At 47.5% G+C, this 18,423-nt stretch overlaps 1 protein-coding gene across 1 annotated transcript in view; it reads right to left on the reverse strand.

Annotated features, from left to right (window-relative positions):
• Positions 1–18,167, reverse strand: part of NGEF (neuronal guanine nucleotide exchange factor) — a 43,529-nt gene extending 25,362 nt beyond the window's left edge. The window contains exons 1-3 of the mRNA XM_008965728.5: positions 17,903–18,167; positions 17,054–17,196; positions 10,366–10,667 (exon numbers count right to left, since the gene is read on the reverse strand). Coding sequence (XP_008963976.2) covers positions 10,366–10,667; positions 17,054–17,196; positions 17,903–18,009 — 552 coding nt within the window. The 5' untranslated portion in view covers positions 18,010–18,167. The remainder of the gene's footprint in view (positions 1–10,365; positions 10,668–17,053; positions 17,197–17,902) is intronic.
• Positions 18,168–18,423: the final 256 nt, after the last annotated feature.

An 18,423-nucleotide genomic window follows, 5' to 3' on the forward strand; every position in this document is an offset into this window, starting at 1 on the left:
GCTCCCCTGGAGAGCCTCACATCATTCCAGCTCCATGCCCAGCCCACCAAGACCAGGGACCGTGGCAAGTCCATCTTTCTCTAGCTCTGCCTCCTGGGTTCAAGTGATTCTCCTGCCTCAGCCTCCCGAGTAGCTGGAACTACAGGCATGTGCCACCATGGCAGGCAAATTTTTGTATTTTTAGTAGAGACAAGGTTTCAGCATGTTGGCCAGGCTGGTCTCGAACTCCTGACCTCAGGTGATCCACCTGCTTTGGTCTCCCAAAGTGCTGGGATTACAGGTGTGAGCCACCACACCCAGCCCCTTCCCAACCTTTTAATTTGAATCTATGCCTAATTATTTCCTCCAATTGTTGGGTTCTCAAACAGTAACTAAAACACCATCCCAAAAGGGTGGGACCAAGTGCTTCAGGACAAATTAAAAAACAAAAACTGAGGCCTAGCATGGTGGCTCACACCTATAATCCCAGCACTTTGGGAGGCTGAGGCAGGAGGATTGCTTGAGCCCAGGAGTTGGAGAATAGCCCAGGCAAAACAGCAAGACCCCATCTCTTCAAAAAATTTTTAAAGATTAGCCTGGAGTGGTGGTGCACACCTGTAGTTGCAGCTACTTGAGAGGCTGAGGCAGGACAGCTTGAGCCCAGGAGTTCAAGGCTTCAGTGAGCTGTGATCGCACCACTGCACTCCCGCCTGGGCCACAGAGTGAGACCTTGTCTCTAAATAAAAAAACAAAAACAACAAACTATTAATAAGCTGAGAAAGTCCTACACAGGAACTCTTTCCCATTTCAGCTAGATAATTTTTACTTTAAAAGGAGGAAAACATACTATAGCATTTTGTTCTGAAATCCTGGCTCCCCTGTGACTGATTAAGCCTACCAAAAGGCCATCATTATAGGGTGTTTTCCTTGTGTGAAAAGTAATTCAGCACGACCTGCTGCTTTTGTAGCTAAAGAAAAAGAGAGTTCCTGACAACAGATTGTACTGGCAGTCCAAGTTGCCTGTCTTGCTTTGATAAATAGACTGAAAAAAAGATCTGATACAGAAGTCACTGAATTGGAACATGCAATCTGAAGATCCCAGTTTTGTGTCTGTTACCAGATATTAACAAAAGAGAAGCACGTGAAAGTCTTTAACATAAAAAGACGATAAAAAATCAGAGTGACACACTGAAGCCCGCGTGCTCACATTATTCAACTACGAAATGTAACCGGATTGCACATCAGTTAGGTCAGCCTCATTTATTTTTAAAAATCTACATCTGATTCACTGGAATTTACAAACATGCATAAAAGAAAGTAAAAAAAATCTTTATTTTCTATGCCTTCTCAGTATAGATGAAATGTTCTATTTTGCTTTTTTAAAAACTTTATGTATCTTGAACATTCACGTTATTCATTTTTTAAAAACACATTTTTAAATGTTTGCATCTTTGGGCCGGGCACGGTGGCTCACACCTGTAATCCCCGCACTTTGGGAGGCCGAGGCAGGGACAACACCCGAGGTCAAGAGTTCGACACCAGCTTGGCCAACATGGTGAAATTCTATCTCTCAGGGCTATTCTAGTTATCTTGCCTTTTCTGATAAATTTTAGGATAATTTTGTCTATGACCACAGAAAATGCTGGGATTTTGACTGGAGTCGCATGGAATGTATAGATAAATATGGGAAGAGAATTAACATCTTTACTATATTGAATCTTTCAATCCATAAACAGTTTGTCTCTTGATTTATTTACATTTTATTTGATTTCTCTCCTCACTGATTTGTGGTTTTCAGCACAGAGATCCTGTCCATGTTTTGTTAGATTTATACCTAACTATTTCATTTTCAGGGCAGCTATTGTAAATGGTATGATAATTTTAATTTGTTTCTAATTGTTCATTGCTAGAATATAGTGATATGACTGATATTTGTGTGTTGGCCTTGTATCTGGCAACCTTGCTAAAAATCACTATTAGTTCTAAGAGGTTTTTTTGGTAGATTCTTTGGGATGTTTCAAGTAAACATGTCATCTGTGAATGGGGCAGTTTTACTTATTCCTTTCTAATCTATATGCCTTTTATTTCTTTTTCTTGCCTTATTGCACTGGCTAGGATTTTCACAATGATGTTGAATAGGAATGGGAGCAGTGAAGGAACAGACAGCCTTCCCTTGTTCCTAATCTTAGGGGAAAAGCATTCAGTCCTTCACCATTAAGTATGATGTTTGCTGTAGGTTTTTGGTAGATGTGCCTTATCAGGTCCAGGAGTTTCCCTTGTATTCCTCCTTTGCTGAAAATTTTAATGATGACTGAATACTGAATTTTGTCAAATGCTTTTCCTGCATCAATTGTTGTAGCAACCATGCAGTTTTTTTTTTTCTTGTTTAGACTGTTAATATGGTGGGTTACATTGATTGATTTTCAAATATTTAACTAACCTTGCATTCCCAGGATGAACTCCACTCAGTCATGCCATATTGCTCTTTTTATACATTGCTGGATTTGAATTGCTAATATTTCTTACTGAGAATTTAAAAATATACATTCATGAGGAATATTGGTCTGTAGTTTACTATTCTTATACTGTCTTTCTCTGATTTTTCTATCAGGGGATGCTGGCCTTATAAAAAGTTGGGAAGCATTCCTTCTTCTATATTTTGGAAAAGAATGGGGAAAATTGATACTATTTTCTACTTTAAATGGTTGGTACAACTCACCATTGTAAACTTATGGGCCTACAGATGGCATATTTTGAAAGATTTTACGTAAGAAATTAATTTAACAGTCACAAGACTATTCAGGTTATTTATTTCATTTGGGGTAAGTTTTGGTAGCTTTCAGTTTGGGGCACTGGTCTATTTCATTTAAGTTGTCAAATTTATGTGTGTAGAATTGTTCCTAATATTTCCTTATTACCCTTTAAATGTCTCTAGGATTCATCATGTCTCCTTTTTTGTTTCTGATATTGGTCATTTATATCTTCTCTTTTTTTGTCAATCTTGATAGAGATTTATTAATTTTATTAATCTTTTCAAAGAATTCAATTTTGGTTTCACTGATTTTCTCTATATTTTAAAAAATTTCCCATGTATGTTGATTCTTGCTCTCACATGTATTATTTCTTTCCTTCCACTTGCTTTGGTTTTGCCCTTTTCCTAGCCCAGTTTCTTAATATGAAAGCTTAGGCTATTGTTTTGAAAGCTATCTGCTTTCTTAAATAAACATAATGCTATAAATCTCCTTCGAAACATTGCTTTTGCTGCATCCCACTTGGTATGCTGCGGATTCATTTTCAGTCACTTCAAAATATTTATAACTCTCCTTGCAACTTCCTCCTTGACCCAGGGAATATTGAGAAGTGTGTTAATTTCCAAGTGTTTGGAGATTTTCTGTTATCTTTGTTACCGATTTCTAGTGTAATTCCATTAGGGTCAGAGAACATACTTTCTATGACTTCAATTCTTTTCAATGTGTTAAGGAGAGTTATGCTTTACCTTGGTGACAGCTCTATTTGCACTTGAAAACAATGTGTAATCTGTTACTGTTGGGTAGAGTGTTCTAGGAATGTTTATTAGTTCCTTTGGGTTGATGGTGGCCGATTCTTCCATAACCTTACAGATTTTATGTCTCCCAGTTCTACTGATTACTGAGAGAACAGTGTCCTTGACTGTATATTGACTATATTTATATATACAGACTCTTCTATTATTATTGTGGATTAAAATAATTTTGTAGCCAGGCACGGTGACTCACGCCTGTAATCCCAGCACTTTGGGAGGCCTGAGGCGGGTGATCACAAGGTCAGGAGATTGAGATCATCCTGGCTAACACAGTGAAACCCTGTCTCTACTAAAAACACAAAAAATTAGCTGGGCGTGGTGGCACGTGCCTGTAATCCCAGTTACTTGGGAGGCTGAGGCAGGAGAATCACTTGAACCTGGGAGGCAGAGGTTGCAGTGAGCCGAGATCCTGCCACTGCACTCCAGCCTGGGCAACAGAGTCAGACTCCATCTCAAAAAATAAAAGTAAAATAAAATAAAATAATTTTGTATGTGTTTGTACCCTAATTTTCAGATTTGGTTATCAATATTATACTGTGTTCAGATAATTTGTGTATTTCTCTCTTTTCCATGCTTTAGACTAGGGGTCAGCAAACTACAGCCCATGGGCTGGCCACTTGTATTTGTAAATAAAGTTTTACTGGAACACAGCCACACTCATTCCTTTACACAGTGTCTATAGCTGCTGTCACACCACAACGACAGAGCTGGGTAGTTCTGACAGACAGTATGGTCTACAAAGCCTAACACATTTATTATCTGGCCCTTTAACAGAAAGTTTGATGATCTCTGCTCTAGACTTACGCTGATCAATACAGTAGCAACATGTGGCTAAACTGATGTTTGTTTAAACCAGGTGGAATTAAACATTCAGTTTCTTAGTTGCACTGACCAGTTTCAAATGCTCGGTAGCCACACGGAGCTAGGGACTATTGGAGACATGATGTAGAACATTCCATCATTGCCAGGCATGGTGCCTCACACCTGTCTCAGCACTTTGGGAGGCTGAGGCAGGGAGATCACTTGAGCTCAGGAGCTTGAGACCAGCCTGGCCAACATGGTGAAACCCTATCTCTACCAAAAATAGAAAAATTAGCCTTGTGTAGTGGTGTACACCTGTAGTCTCAGCCACTTGGGAGGCTGAGACACGAGAATCGCTTGAACCCAGGAGGCTAAGGTTACAGCGAACCAAGATGGTGCCACTGCACTCCAGCCTGGGTGACAGAGTGAGACTGTCTCAAAAAATATAATAATAAAATACAAAAGAACATTTCTGGCCAGGTGCAGTGGCTCACGCCTGTAATCCCAGCACTTTGGGAGGCTGAGGTGGGTGGATCACGAGGTCAGGAGTTCAAGACCAGCCTGACCAACATGGTGAAACCCTGTCTCTACTAAAAATACAAAAATTACCTGGGCGTGGTGGTGCACGCCTGTAATCCCAGCTACTCCGGAGGCTGAGGCCGAAGAATCGCTTGAGCCTGGGAGGCAGAGGCTGCAGCAAGCCGAGATTGTGCCACTGCTCTCCAGCCTGGGCAACAGAGCAAGACTCCATCTCCAAAAAAAAAAAAAAAAAAAAAAAAAAAAGAACATTTTCATCAAGGCAGGGAATTCCACCAGACGGCTCTGCTGCAGGCCAGCCTAAGTAACCCCAGACCCTCCTGGCTCTCCTGGGATTTGAACAGGAGTCCTCCGGGTGCCACATCTTTCCTGCAGGTGATTTTCTGGGGTTACTGGTATATTTTTGTGTATTTAAAATTTTTACTTTTGATTCCATTGGCAGTAGCTTATATTTTCCTAGAAAATCATTAATCTGTTTTTTCTAATCATTCATCTTATCAAGACTTTTGCATAGTATCTTCTTGGATCTCTGTCCTCTCTGTTCTCCTTAGGAGTGTTTGTTGTGTGTTTTCCCCTAATGTCTCAAGCTGGCATCTCAGAAGTTCATTTAATTTTGTATTTATCTCTTTCAATTCTTTCTATTCTTTGGAATTTGGTGTGCATTTTACACACACACTGCATCTCAAATGGATTCATTACATGTCGTGTTCAGCAGCCACGTGTGGCTGGTGGCTGCCATAGCGGGCAGGGCAGCTCTAGAGAGTATAAAGTTCAGTACAAATCTTTTCAACCAACCTAATTATTTTTTTCTGATTCCCCATCTCCCTGCTCTGTCCCACTCCTGTAGGATAGTGGAGTGCGCGTGGCAATGTCTCCTCTTGTTTCTGACAGATTCTGCTCTATTTATTTATTTATTTTTTCTGAGGTGGAGTCTCACTGTTGCCAGGCTGGAGTGCAGTGGCACGATCTTGGTTCACTGCAACCTCTGACTCCCAGGTTCAAGCGATTCTCCTGCCTCAGCCTCCCAAGTAGCTGGGACTACAGGCGCCCACCACCACGCCCAGCTAATTTTTGTATTTTTAGTAGAGACGGGGTTTCACCATGTTGACCAGGCTGGTCTCGAACTCCCGACCTCAGGTGATCTACCTGCCTTGGCCTCCCAAAGTGCTAGGATTACAGGCAAGAGCCTCTGTGCCCTGCCTTCTGCTCTATCTTTTTGTCTAGTTCATAACAGTTCCCAGCTATTACCTTTTCACTGTAAAGTGTACCTCTTGGGAACAGCCTTTCTAATCATAAGACACAACATTCGAAGATTAGGTTTAAATAAATGAAAGTACTGAAAGATTTGCTATCAAAATGGAAAAAGGATTTTTATCCAAAAAGAAGATGCCATGGACCAAGTGAGAGGGCACATAAGCCCTTGATAATGTCAGCTTTTTGCCACGCACAGTCTTCAGCTCCTTATCTGTGTTATTTATTCAATCTGCACAAGCCTGAGAGGTAGGTACTAGGATTTCCATCTTACAGATAAGGCACAGAGAAGTTAAGTAATTTGCCTAAGGTCACACAGCTAAGAAGTAGCGGAGCTGAGAAACCTAGGCAGTTGGGCACCAGTGGCTGTGCATAAATTGTGTCCCTTATATTATCGTGCAGGAGAGAACATTTGAAAATCTTAAAAAAAAGAATTAATATGCAGAAGGTACAAAAAGCTGCTACAAATCAAGAAGATAAATGTAAAGAACCCAATAGAAAAGGGGGAAAAGATAAGAACAGGCATTGATAGATAAAGAAATGGAAACAGGCAATAAACATGTGAAAAGATGCTCAAATTTACAAGTCATCAAGAACGGGCAGGGTAAGACAAGATACAATGTTTCACCCAACAGGTTAGAAGTTTGACAGCAGGGCTAGGGAGGGTGAGTGCAAATGGCCGCTCTTGCACTGCTGGTAGCAATGTGACACTTGTACTGCCTTTTTGAATGGCAATTGGGCAGAGTCAATCACCATTTAAAATGCACTTCATTCGGGACCAGCAGTTCCACTTCCAGGCTACAGCTGGTCTCAGACGCGCACAGAGATGTTCGCACACACAAACTCTCCTGAGCAACCTCCACTCAACCCACTGGCTGAATACCCCATACTCTCTGCTACCCGCCAGGCTGTGCAAGGATCCACCAGGCGCTCAGGGCAGAGGCCACCTGCCCGCCTCTCTCCCCATCTGGTGAGGATGCACCCACTGTCACTTGCATTCCTCGAACTTATTCAAGCCAGTACCTGTGATGCAGTTGTATCATTTAATGATAAAAACCAATGAATTCTCAGTGGAAAGGGAATTGTTTTTATGAAAACTGAGCTGAAAGCTCTGAAGAGTCCAGGGAAGGCAAGTTGCTAAAAACCATCACCAAAACCAAGCTGCTACTGAATGGGCTGAAATTAAAAGAAGTGGAAAACACTGTAAAAATCTATAAGGATTTTGCCCTTAGTCTGCATAGGTGTCTAAACTCCAAAATTAGATGGTGTATTATGGCTGTGTCTAACCAGGAGAGAGAAAGTAGATAAAGCTGGTCCTCCAGTGAAAACCTATGATCCAAGAAATGGGCTGGACACATTTGCATTGTTTGTATTTTTTTAAACAATGAAAGTGCATAGAGGAGTTACGTATTTAATTGTAAAACTTTTCTTTTTCTTTTTTTTTTTCTGAGATGGAGTCTTGCACTGTCGCCTGGGCTGGAGTGCAACGGTGAGATCTTGGCTCACTGAAACCTCTGCCTCCCGGGTTCAAGTGATTCTCCTGTCTCAGCCTCCCGAGTAGCTGGGATTACAGGGACCCGCCACCACGCCTGGCTAATTTTTTGTATGTTTAGTAGATAAATAAGATGACAAAACAAGATGACTCTGTTCACTTGGGTAATTTTTCTTGCCCTGAAGTCTACTCTGTCTGATAATATAATGGGTTTAGATTTCTAATCAATTGGATAATTTCTGTTTTTATTTTTATTTTCTGAGACAGAGTCTTGCTCTGTCACCCAGGCCGGAGGGCAGTGGCACCATCTCGGCACACTGCAACCTCCACCTCCTGGGTTCAAAGATTCTCCTGCCTCAGCCTCCTGAGTAGCTGGGACTACAGGCACCCGACACTATACCCGGCTAATTAATTATTTTACTTATTTATTTATTTATTTGAGACACAGCCTCACTCTGTGGCCCAGGCTGGGGTGCAGTTGCACGATCTTGGCTCACTGCAACCTCTGCCTCCGGGGTTCAAGGGATTCTCCTGCCTCAGCCTCCTGAGTAGAGTAGCTGGGACTACAGGCGGGCGCCACCACACCCAGCTAATTTTGTATTTTTAGTAAATACGGGGTTTCACCACATTTGCCAGGCTGGTCTCGAACTCCTGACCTTAAGTGATCCACCCACCTCGGCCTCCCAAAGTGCTGAGATTACAGGCATGAGCCACTGTGCCTGGCTTACCCGGCTAATTTTTGTATTTTTGTAGAGATGTGGTTTTGCCATGTTGGCCAGAGTGGTCTTGAACTCCTGACCTCAGGTGATCTGCCCACCCCGGCCTCCCAAAGTGCTGGGATTACAGGTGTGAGCCACCACACCGAGCCTCAATTGAAGAATTTCTGTCTTTTAATGGAGGAGTGTAAGCCGTTTGCATTATTGTAACGGATTTGTTTGCTGTTAAATTTGCCACTAATTTGGTGCTGTTTGTTTTTCATGCTTCTTCACTGTTTGCTCTCCATTTATGACAAGGGCCCTTTCTCTGCTTTTAGCTTTGCTTATGTTGTAAAAGGTTTCTAACATGTGTTTAAGTTCTACTAGGATTTATTTCTAAGTTTTTTTTTTTTTTGAGACGGAGTCTTGATTTGTCACCCAGGCTGGAGTGCAGTGGCGTGCTCTTGGCTCACTGCAACCTCCCGAGTTCAAGCGATTCTCCTACCTCAGCCTCCCGAGTAGCTGGGATTACAGGCGCCTGCCACAGTGCCCAGCTAACTTTTGTATTTTTAGTAGAGACTGGGTTTCACCATCTTGGCCAGGCTGGTCTCGAACTCCTGACCTCGTGATCCACCAGCCTCGGCCTCCCAAAGTGCTGGGATTACAGGCGTGAGCCACCGCACCCAGTCTTATTTCTAAGTTTTACATCAGAAGTTTTATTAAAAAATAAATCAATGTAGCCATTTACAAATCACTGCTCACAAGTTAGGAAGGATGTCAAAGTCTAAACATTTTCCATACTCTACTGGGCACAACACCCAGGTGAAGCCTAGGTGGCCCTTCAAAAATCCACTTTCATGAAGCCTTCCCTACTAGCAACTCCATTCATCGCAAAACCCAAGTCTCAGGTATATGATGCTGGTCAGGAACAAGTCACAGTTTGGGTCATTAATAGTGTATACAGGCTACTGTTTCAAGTTTTAAATAAACAAGAGCAAATGTTTCCGTAGAATCTAGCACAGGAATATCGGGGAGTAGGGAAAGGCAGGACTTTTGGAACCACAGCTGCCACAAGAAACAAGGACAAGGATGGGCTTGGACAAGCGCGAGGAATGCAGGTGAGTGCGGTGGGGGTGAGACGGAGCGGAAGAGGACACAAATGATGGAACTGGGTGGACAAAGTGCTTATTAAAAACCAAATCTCTTCTTTTTTTTTCCCTTCTGTACCTACTTTTTAAATTTCACAATTAACACAAACTTGCATATTCACAATTTCTCTCCACCATTCTTCCTGTTTACTCCTGACCATACGCTTGTTTCTCTATACCACAAATTTTCCCTTAGTACTCAAATAATCTTTGTTCCACTAAAACAAACACTTAAATTTCTTATTCATTTGTTACTGGTTTTAACTGATTATTTCTCCCTCCTAGCAACAAACCATCAAGCAACTTAATGATTTTGCCTCAGCCTAATTGATAGTCACTGAAGTCCACCTGAACCATCAAATGAAGGGGCCAGAGACACGAATCCCAGATTTCTGCAGCATTTCAGGAGCAGATGGGCAAGCTGAGGGACTTCCTTCAGAGACCCCATTCATCCGAAGTTCAGACAGCCCCAAAAGAAAGTGGTGGGATAAGATCGTGAATGCAAAGACATATGGCAGACCTCCGCCAACCACAGATAACTGGAGCTATGGCATAGTCACAGTGAGCTCAGCATTGCCTCGTGCCGTGGCATTCACGCGTGACGGAAATACACAATGATGATAACGAAGGGTGGAAAAACTGCGATCCTACTATCTCATCAGACAGCAATGCTTCAGACGCTCAATGTTGGGGGTGAGCTGTCCTAGAAGGTAGCTGGGTGTCTCTTGCTGCCTGTGAAACCATGTTTATTTTTCTGCATGTTCTAGATGGGCAACCCTGCCAGCAATTCCTCTGGTGAACCAGCCAGGGAACCTCACCCCCCAGAGGAAGCCTCACCCCCAGCAGTGAGGGCCACCCCGGTGTGCTGTGGGGGAGCCCCCGCCCCTTGGCGCCTGTTACCTCCTGCAGCTTAATCTCCTCGGGCTGTAGGATCTCAAGCACCCCGCTGCTCCGGATCTCGGGAAGATCCTGCCAGAGGTTGAACCTTGAGTGGGGGTTACTGAGCAGGCAGATCTGGGGCAGAGTCTTCCTCTCTGGTGGGCTGGCCGGCTCCTCCTCCTCCTCCTCTTCCTCTTCCTCCTCCGGGGTGTCCTCACTGGCCGGGGACCCATTGGTATTGTCTTCTATTTCTGCATCCTGTTGCCTCCTGGTTTCGATTTCTTGGAGAGTCGATTTATCTCGGTATTCCTGATACAGGAGCCCTGAAATCAAAGAGTTGTAAAAAAGAAAAGGAAAAGATCTCAGATGACAATCATTAGAAATCCCTAAGTCAAGGCTTCATGTTCTTATCAAGGGTGGCTGCTGTGTCCAGGAATACACAGTGCAAGCCAGCCCTGCACCCATCTCAGCGGCAGGCTCCAGGCCACGGGATACACTGCCATCATCCTCATTTCTTGGGAAAGACCAGCATGCTTATGTTTTTCCCCAAAACATAAAGAAATGCCCGAATGGACTCAAAATCCAATATATGCTTTCCCCACACACACTTGGCAAACAAGAACCTAGAACCTGATGCACCCACCACCAAGTTGATGGGAATGTCCCAACTGTGTCTCATTATCCCAGCAGGGTAATTTCCATAGCCCTCAATGTTTCAATATTCAAACTCAGGAATATTCATTTGTGCAGTGGGAGTAGCTATAAATTCTCATTTTGAAGGAAAAATCAGCATTTCATCAATCTTATGATTTAAAAAGGGAAACATTCCCTTTTTGCTTTCACAGTTGCAGACTTCACTGACCAACTGTACTTGCAATGAATGCTTTCCAGTCTCTTAGGCGATTTGGGGGCGCAGCTGAATCAGCGCAAATGTAGCACCTCCAAAGGGATAACCCCATTTCTGATGTCCTGGCCTTGGGACACAGGGACTTCCTCTCTGCACAGGCAGCCATGTTGGGGTTGGGGGGTTGCCGTGGCTGGGCGGGATGGTGCCACAGAGGCAGGAGTCTAGCCCAAGGGCAAGGGCTAGACAGAGCAAACACACTCTGTTCTACATTTTATTGTTTTAAAATTTATTTTGAGATTGGGCCTCACTCTGTCACCCAGGCTGGAGGGCAGTGGTGCAATCATAGCTCACTGCAGCCTCCATCTCCTGGGCTCCAGTGATTCCCCTGCCTCAGCTTCCTGAGTGGCTAGGACTACAGGTGTGTGTCACCATGGCCGGCTAGCTTTTCCTCTTTTTTTTTTTTTTTTTTTTTTGTAGAGATGAGGACTTGCTATTTTACCCAGGCTGGTCTTGAATTCCTGGCCTCAAGCCTCAATTCCTGGTCTTGAATACCTCTCCCTTCAGCCTCCCCAGTGCTGGGATTACAGACGTGAACCCCTATGCCTGGTCCTGTCTGCATTTGACAAGCATGGACTGGGAGAAACGGGCTGCAGCAGCTCCCTGGGAGAGCCAGGACGGAGGCTTGCACTGAAGGACTGGGAAGGGGATGAAGCCAAGTGCCTGATTCGGGGACAGTTACAAGATAGAATAACATTCAGGTGACCAGTGGGGCAGCAGAGACCAGAGGCCCCACTGGAGGAGATGAGGGTCCGGCTGAGGGTGGCGTTGGGGTGGGGTGGATCGAGATGTACCCAGGCACCCAGGTGGAGGCCTCATGAGCAGCAGGATGTCCTGGTCTAGCACTTGGGATAGTGGCCGAGGCCCCTTGATATGTCTAACTATGAGACAAAGATGATTCCCAGAAAGTTGCAATAAGGATAAATATACCACTTGACAAGCACTTGCTCTTAACAACGCAGTACAACTGTTAGCTATTATTCCTTCTTTATCCAATTGTTAAACATATCTAAACTGTAGAAAAAGGAAGGAAAGAAAAACAGACCACCTTCAAAATCCTGAATGAGGCTGGAGAAATTATATTCATGAACAGGAAGCTAGTAAGGCCGCCCTATGGATTAAATGACTTGGTTTCCATGCTCTGTAACTCCAAATTACAAAGCCTTTCTGCCAAGGTAACCAGAGCATCCACTTCAGCAAGCTTAGAGCCCGTGCTTTCCCAATGATGCAACCCAGCCGGATACAACATGGAGTTGATTCGACAAAGGAATAAAAAAGAAAATCCAACTCTAAGCTAAATGCAACCCTGACTGAAAATCTATAAAGACAGGTCCGACGTCACCACCTCCATCAGTTCAATAACGAGCATAAGGTAGGCCGACTGTTGCGACGTCAAGCTATCACCACCCTATGATTCTGACACGGCACTGCGGTTACAGAGGTTTAAAGAAACCAAGTTTCACAGGTTGACTTGGATTCACTTTTCAAAGCATAGTGCAGTGTCTCCTACATAATAGGTACTCAACTACTTGTTGAACACCTTTTAAAAATGCAGTTTCCAAGGCTGGGTGTGGTGGTTCACGCCTGTAATCCTAGCACTTTGGGAGGCTGAGGCAGGTGGATCACTTGAGGTCAGGAGTTCGAGACCAACCTGGCCAACATGGCCAAACTCCATCTCTACTAAAAATACAAAAATTAGCCGGGTATGGTGGCGGATGCCTATAATCCCAGCTACTCAGGAGGCTGAGGCAGGAGAATAGCTTGAACCTGGGGGGCGGAGGTTGCAATGAGCTGAGATCGCGCCACTTCACTCTAGCCTGGGCGAAACAGCGAAACTCCATCTCAGAAAAAAAAACAAAAAACAAACAACAACAACAACAAAAAAGCAGTTTCCAAGCTTCACAAAAGTGTCTCACTTGGCGTATTTTTGAAGGCTCAAAAATATGTCTTATGTGTGCTATAGTCGGCAAATCACGGGTGAATACTATCTTGAACATCTCACTGTGATACATATGCTGAAAAGAGACAAAAATATCAGCATTGTGGGTAGCTGGGTTGAAAAGAATAGTTCTGAAGTCACCCCATGGCAGACGCAATTGACTGCCTCTCCTGCACCCCCTCATGCCCCTCTCCCCGGTTGGCAGGGGAGGGCTTCTGTTTGAGTGCTGACCCATTCTATGCTCAGAGAAGTGAGTGAAGGTTGACTGATCAAAACCTACCACAAGGCCCGGTGCAGTGGCTCACGCCTGTAATCCCAGCACTTTGGGAGGCCGAGGCGGGCAGATCACTTGAGGTCAGGAGTTTGAGACCAGCCTGGGCAACATGGGGAAATCCTGTCTCTACTAAAAATACAAAATTAGCCAGGTGTGGTAGCAGGTGCCTGTAATCCCAGCTACTCGGGAGGATGAGGCAGGAGAATCACTTGAACCCAGAGGGTGGAGGTTGCAATGAGCCAAGATTGTGCCATTTCACACCAGCTTGGGTGAAAAAGCAAAAACCTACCACGATAGTTCCTTGCCCCTTGCTAGTAGTGGGTTAGACACAGGCACAAGGCATAGCCTGGCTGCAGTGGTGTGAGTGCTGGTGTCCCCCCAGATTCATATGTTGGAACCTAATACCCAATGTGAGAGTTTTAAGAGGTGGAGCCTTTGAAAAGTGACTAAGACATGAGGGCACTGCCTCCGTGAGAGGGATTCATGCCTTCCCTTATAAAAGAGGTGGAAAGGGCCGGGCACAGTGGCTCATGCCTGTAATCCCAGCACTTTGGGAGGCTAAGGTGGGTGGATCACCTGAGGTCAGGAGTTTGAGACCAGCCTGGCCAACATGGTGAAACCCCATCTCTACTAAAAATACAAAAATTAGCTGGGTGTGTTGGCAGGCACCTGTAATCCCAGCTACTCAGGAAGCTGAGGTAGGAGAATCGCTTGAACCCGGGAGGGGGAGGCTGCAGTGAGCCGAGATTGCGCCACTGCACTCCAGTCTGGGTGACAGAGTCAGGCTCCATCCCCAAAATAAATAAATAAATAAATTTTTAAAAAGCCATAGAAGGCAGCTGCCTGGCCCCTTTCGTCCTGTGAGGATGCACCAAAGGATGCACCATCTTTGAAGCAGAGATAGCCAGCCCTCAGCAGACACTGAATCTGTTGGCACCGTGATCTTGGACTTCCCAACCTCCAGAACTGTAAGAAATAAACTTCTATTGTTTATAAGCCATCCAGTACATGGTATCTTGTTACAGCAACTGAACGGATTAAGATACTGGCCAAGGAGAGTAAGGGCACATCTTCTAAAGGCTTGCCAAAAAGCTGTCCCTCCCCAACAGACACCTGAAGACAAACTGCCCTTCCTGTTTCACACATAGCTCCCTGAGGATGTGATGCCTGGAGCTATGGCAGCCATCTTGTAACACAAGGCCCACCTGGAGGAGGCAAAGCAGCCAGGTGACTGTTTGGCTGAATGAACCAACTCTGGAACTTCCTACCTTTAGACTCATTAACTGAGATGAGACACTTTTGTTGTTTACGTTCACTTTTTGTTAGATATTCTGTTACCTGCAGCCAAAGACTATCAATACAAGTAAACTTAGAGTCTTCTTAAAACTTCATACTTTTTTCTGGGGTATTTAGAATACAAATTTAGACACCAGTGTTTCTGGAGTTACTGTGTTACACAGTTACCTGATACAGTGTGTAACCATTTCTCATAACCTTTCATTTTTATTTGCCTTAAATTCAGATTACAAAACGAATAAGTTTTCTTTACCTGATGAACTATATTAACATATTAAATTTCTGTAGTCAATGTACTGTCAATAGATCAGGCTTTCCTATTTTATATATTGTACATTTAGTCGGCACAACTTTAAATGGAAATAAACTTTACCTGTAAAGGCTAGCACTTGCAATTACCTCCAAGTGGAACTGGCAGGCTCCACTTGGAGCCTTCATCCTGCTTTCCTTCCCCCTTAATCATCTTAGGAAGCTGCCATCCTTTCCTAACACTTGGCAAAGAATTGCTGAACTCACAGAGCTGAAGGCAGCTGGGCTGCTGCAGGGATCCGCTTAGCACAGACCTCAAGTCTATGACAGGTGAGAAGAGGGCGGGGACAGCCCTGGGCTGTCAGTCAACACTCTGTTGAGCTACTATGGGTCAGGCCCAGGAGCCAGGAAAAGACATTCACCAGGACACCAGCAGACGCCTGCAGGGGGTAGCAGGAGGAAAGACTCAGAACATCAGATGCCCTGCTGCTTCCCAGATGAGCACAGTGATGCCCCAAACGACCAGGCACTAGAGCTGGGGACCCTGCCAGCCGGCTTCGGACTTCTGCCACCGGCCCAGCAGGTTCAGCCGTCTCCAAGAAAGACAGCTCCACACACCCACAGTGCAGAAGGGAGGCACGATCTCCTCCCCAACCTGGATGTCTTTCCTGGTCGTGACACTGATCTTAGCCAAAGAGGGGCCCTTTCAAGAGGGTGGAGGTCAAAGTCTCCAGCGTATGCTAAGTCAGATGTGGCAGCGTGGCAGAGCTGGGAGAAAGGGGTTGTCAGGGGCCTTTGTTTTAAAATAAGGATTTTCTAATTGGCATCAGTTTCAGATCAGCCCCTCTCCATTCCCCCAGCAAACAAAGGGAAAAGCCACCACCACCACCACCACCCAGCCTGACACGTGGAGGGGGCCCACTGGGAACAAAATTCCGGAGTCAGCGCGGCTTAACAGCATGCAGTGTGCGCTCCACCCCCTCAGCTTCGCAAGGGCTCAGCTCCTCTCCGGGCTCAGTTTAGAAAGATCCCTGCCAGGGAAGAGTGGGCTGCCCGGGAAAGGTCTCCCAAGCACGGGGTCTCCGGTGGCGATGGAAGCTCCACTTCCCCACTGGAGACACGTCCTGTCTGTCCAAGTATTTGGGACTGGAGGACAATGATTATATATCTAGGGAAGAAATTTTCCAAACCTAGAATTTTTATTTAACAGATAGACTGTCGGCTGCTCTGACAACAATGAAGAACGAAAAGACTTCTGGAACCATTTTCAGAGTAAGGGAACCTATATCATTCATTCACGGGTGCCTCTCGTGACGACATGAGAACTAGCTTGATGTCACTAGCGATTTTTTTTTTCATGCAAGTACTGAAGTTCTTGGGTCACTATTTGAATCCATTTTCCCTATTCACAGTGCTTCAGGTGCAGCTGTGTAGCAGTTGGACCACACAGGCTGAGCCTCGGCTTCCCTTCCAGGCCATATTCCTGGAGAGGCTTCCCTTCCTAAGCCAAGGGCCTCTGGGGCTCTTGCTTCCTCCCTACTTCGCCTTTCCTTTCCCTGTGCAAAGTTGGCCACCGCCTCCTCTTCTTGAATCGCACCAGGCTTTTCCCAGAACCCCCCTTCACACACCTCCCCCTCTAGCCCAACTCTGCTCCCAGCAGCCGGTTTGGCTTCCGGGTCTTCCCTGATGGGGGATAGTGGAGTCCTCCCCGCTGCACAGCTCAGCAGCGCTGCTTCATCCCTTCTTTCTGGCAGAAGTGATAAGGGGTCAGAGAGCCCTCCCACCAGACAAGAGCTGGGCAAATAGACCTCTCCGCAGAGAGCAAGACAGAAATGTTTGCTAAAGCCCACTTGTGCAGCGCTATTAAAATGCAGCAGTTTCGCCTGCGGAACCATTTAGAGCCAAACATGTCAAAAGCTTTCCTTACCCATGTCAGACGCATTCCTTCGTATGAAACACAACGGCATCCCATGAGCAGGAGGACCCTCAGAGTCCTCCAGGGACCCGCGTTTCCCAAATAAAACCCGGTTACTGCGGAGACACCCACCTATCTGTTCAATGAGGTTTCTCCAGGAGTCGGCGGGAATGGGGTGGATCATCCGCAGGGCCTCGGTGAGCGTGGTGGGGCTGTCGGCCAGGGCCGGCCACTCCTCGGGCGTGGCCCCATTTCCCGGGGTGGAGGACGACTCACTGCCAGAGAGAGAGGAGGACAGGGGCTGGTTATTTTTAAGCAAGGATTCACCTCGGCTGGCCAGCGAGGGGCGTGCGCACAGGCGGCTGCTAGCCAGCCGGACCTTACCCGGGACCGTCCAGGGGCAGCGGCCGCAGCCACCGCCGCCCCTCCCGGCCGGGCGAGCCCCAAAAGCCCTTTTTGTCACCGCACCAGGGCGCGACCGGGTGATTCATTTCCACACCAGCCCGCCCAAACCTCCATGGTTTTGGAGCTCCCGGGCAGGCGGTGGAAACTTGGCGCACCGTGCCCACTCTCCGGCGCCGCTCCGACAGCCCGACGGGTCCCGCGGCCAGGAAGCCACTCGGCGCCCCTCGCCGTCACTCGGCCCCCGGCCCCTTTCGGACTCCGATCCTCCCGTCCCCAGGCCACACGGCGCGGAAAGGGGATGCCGAGCGGGACGCGCACGACCAGGGCGCCCAGGACGAGGGCGCTGGAGGAGACTCCGGGCAGGGACCGGGGTCCCAGGGGCCCAGGCCGGGGCTCAACACCCACCCGACGGGGTGCGGGCCCGACGGGGCCCGGGGGTGGGAGTGGGGGCGGCGGGGGCCCGCGGCGGAGGAGTGGGGATAGGCCGCGCAGGGGGTGCCCAGGACCCCGGGCGCAAGCTGGGAAAGAGGCACGCGGGGGCGGCGCGCCGGGGCCGGGACGGGCGCCCGTCCTCACCTGCCGGGCAGGTGTCCCGCCGCCGAGTCGCGCGCGTCGCTTTCCGAGGTGGAACTGTCGTGGTCCACGGCGCAGGCGGCGCTGAAGGCAGCGGCCAGCAGCTCCATAGGGTCGGCGGCGGGGCGGGTGCGGGGGCAGGGTCGGGGGCCACGCCGGGGCCCTGGGCTGGGTCGGGGGCGACTAGCGGGCTGCGGAGCGGGGTCGCAGCGCGCGCGGCTCGACCGGAGCTGCAGCCGCCGCCGCCACCGCTGCCGAGCGCTCCCGCGGGCGGGCGCGCGCCTGGAGGCTCCCGGGGTTGCCACGGCAACGAGGGAGGAGGGAGGGGCGCGCGCGGCGGGGGCGAGGCCGGGCGGCGGCGGGGCGGGGGCGCCCGGGCTGGGCGCGACCCGGGCCCCGCGAGCGCCGACTGCGGGCTGGGGCCTGCCGCGGGCTCGCGCCTTCCTCCCCCTCGCCGCCGTGCCCCGACCCGGAGAGGGGCAGAGCTGCGGGGGCCCTGGAGCTGCGCCTTTGCCTGCCCGCCC

Source organism: Pan paniscus, chromosome 13 (genome assembly GCF_029289425.2).
Source record: "Pan paniscus chromosome 13, NHGRI_mPanPan1-v2.0_pri, whole genome shotgun sequence".
Lineage (NCBI taxonomy): Eukaryota > Metazoa > Chordata > Mammalia > Primates > Hominidae > Pan > Pan paniscus.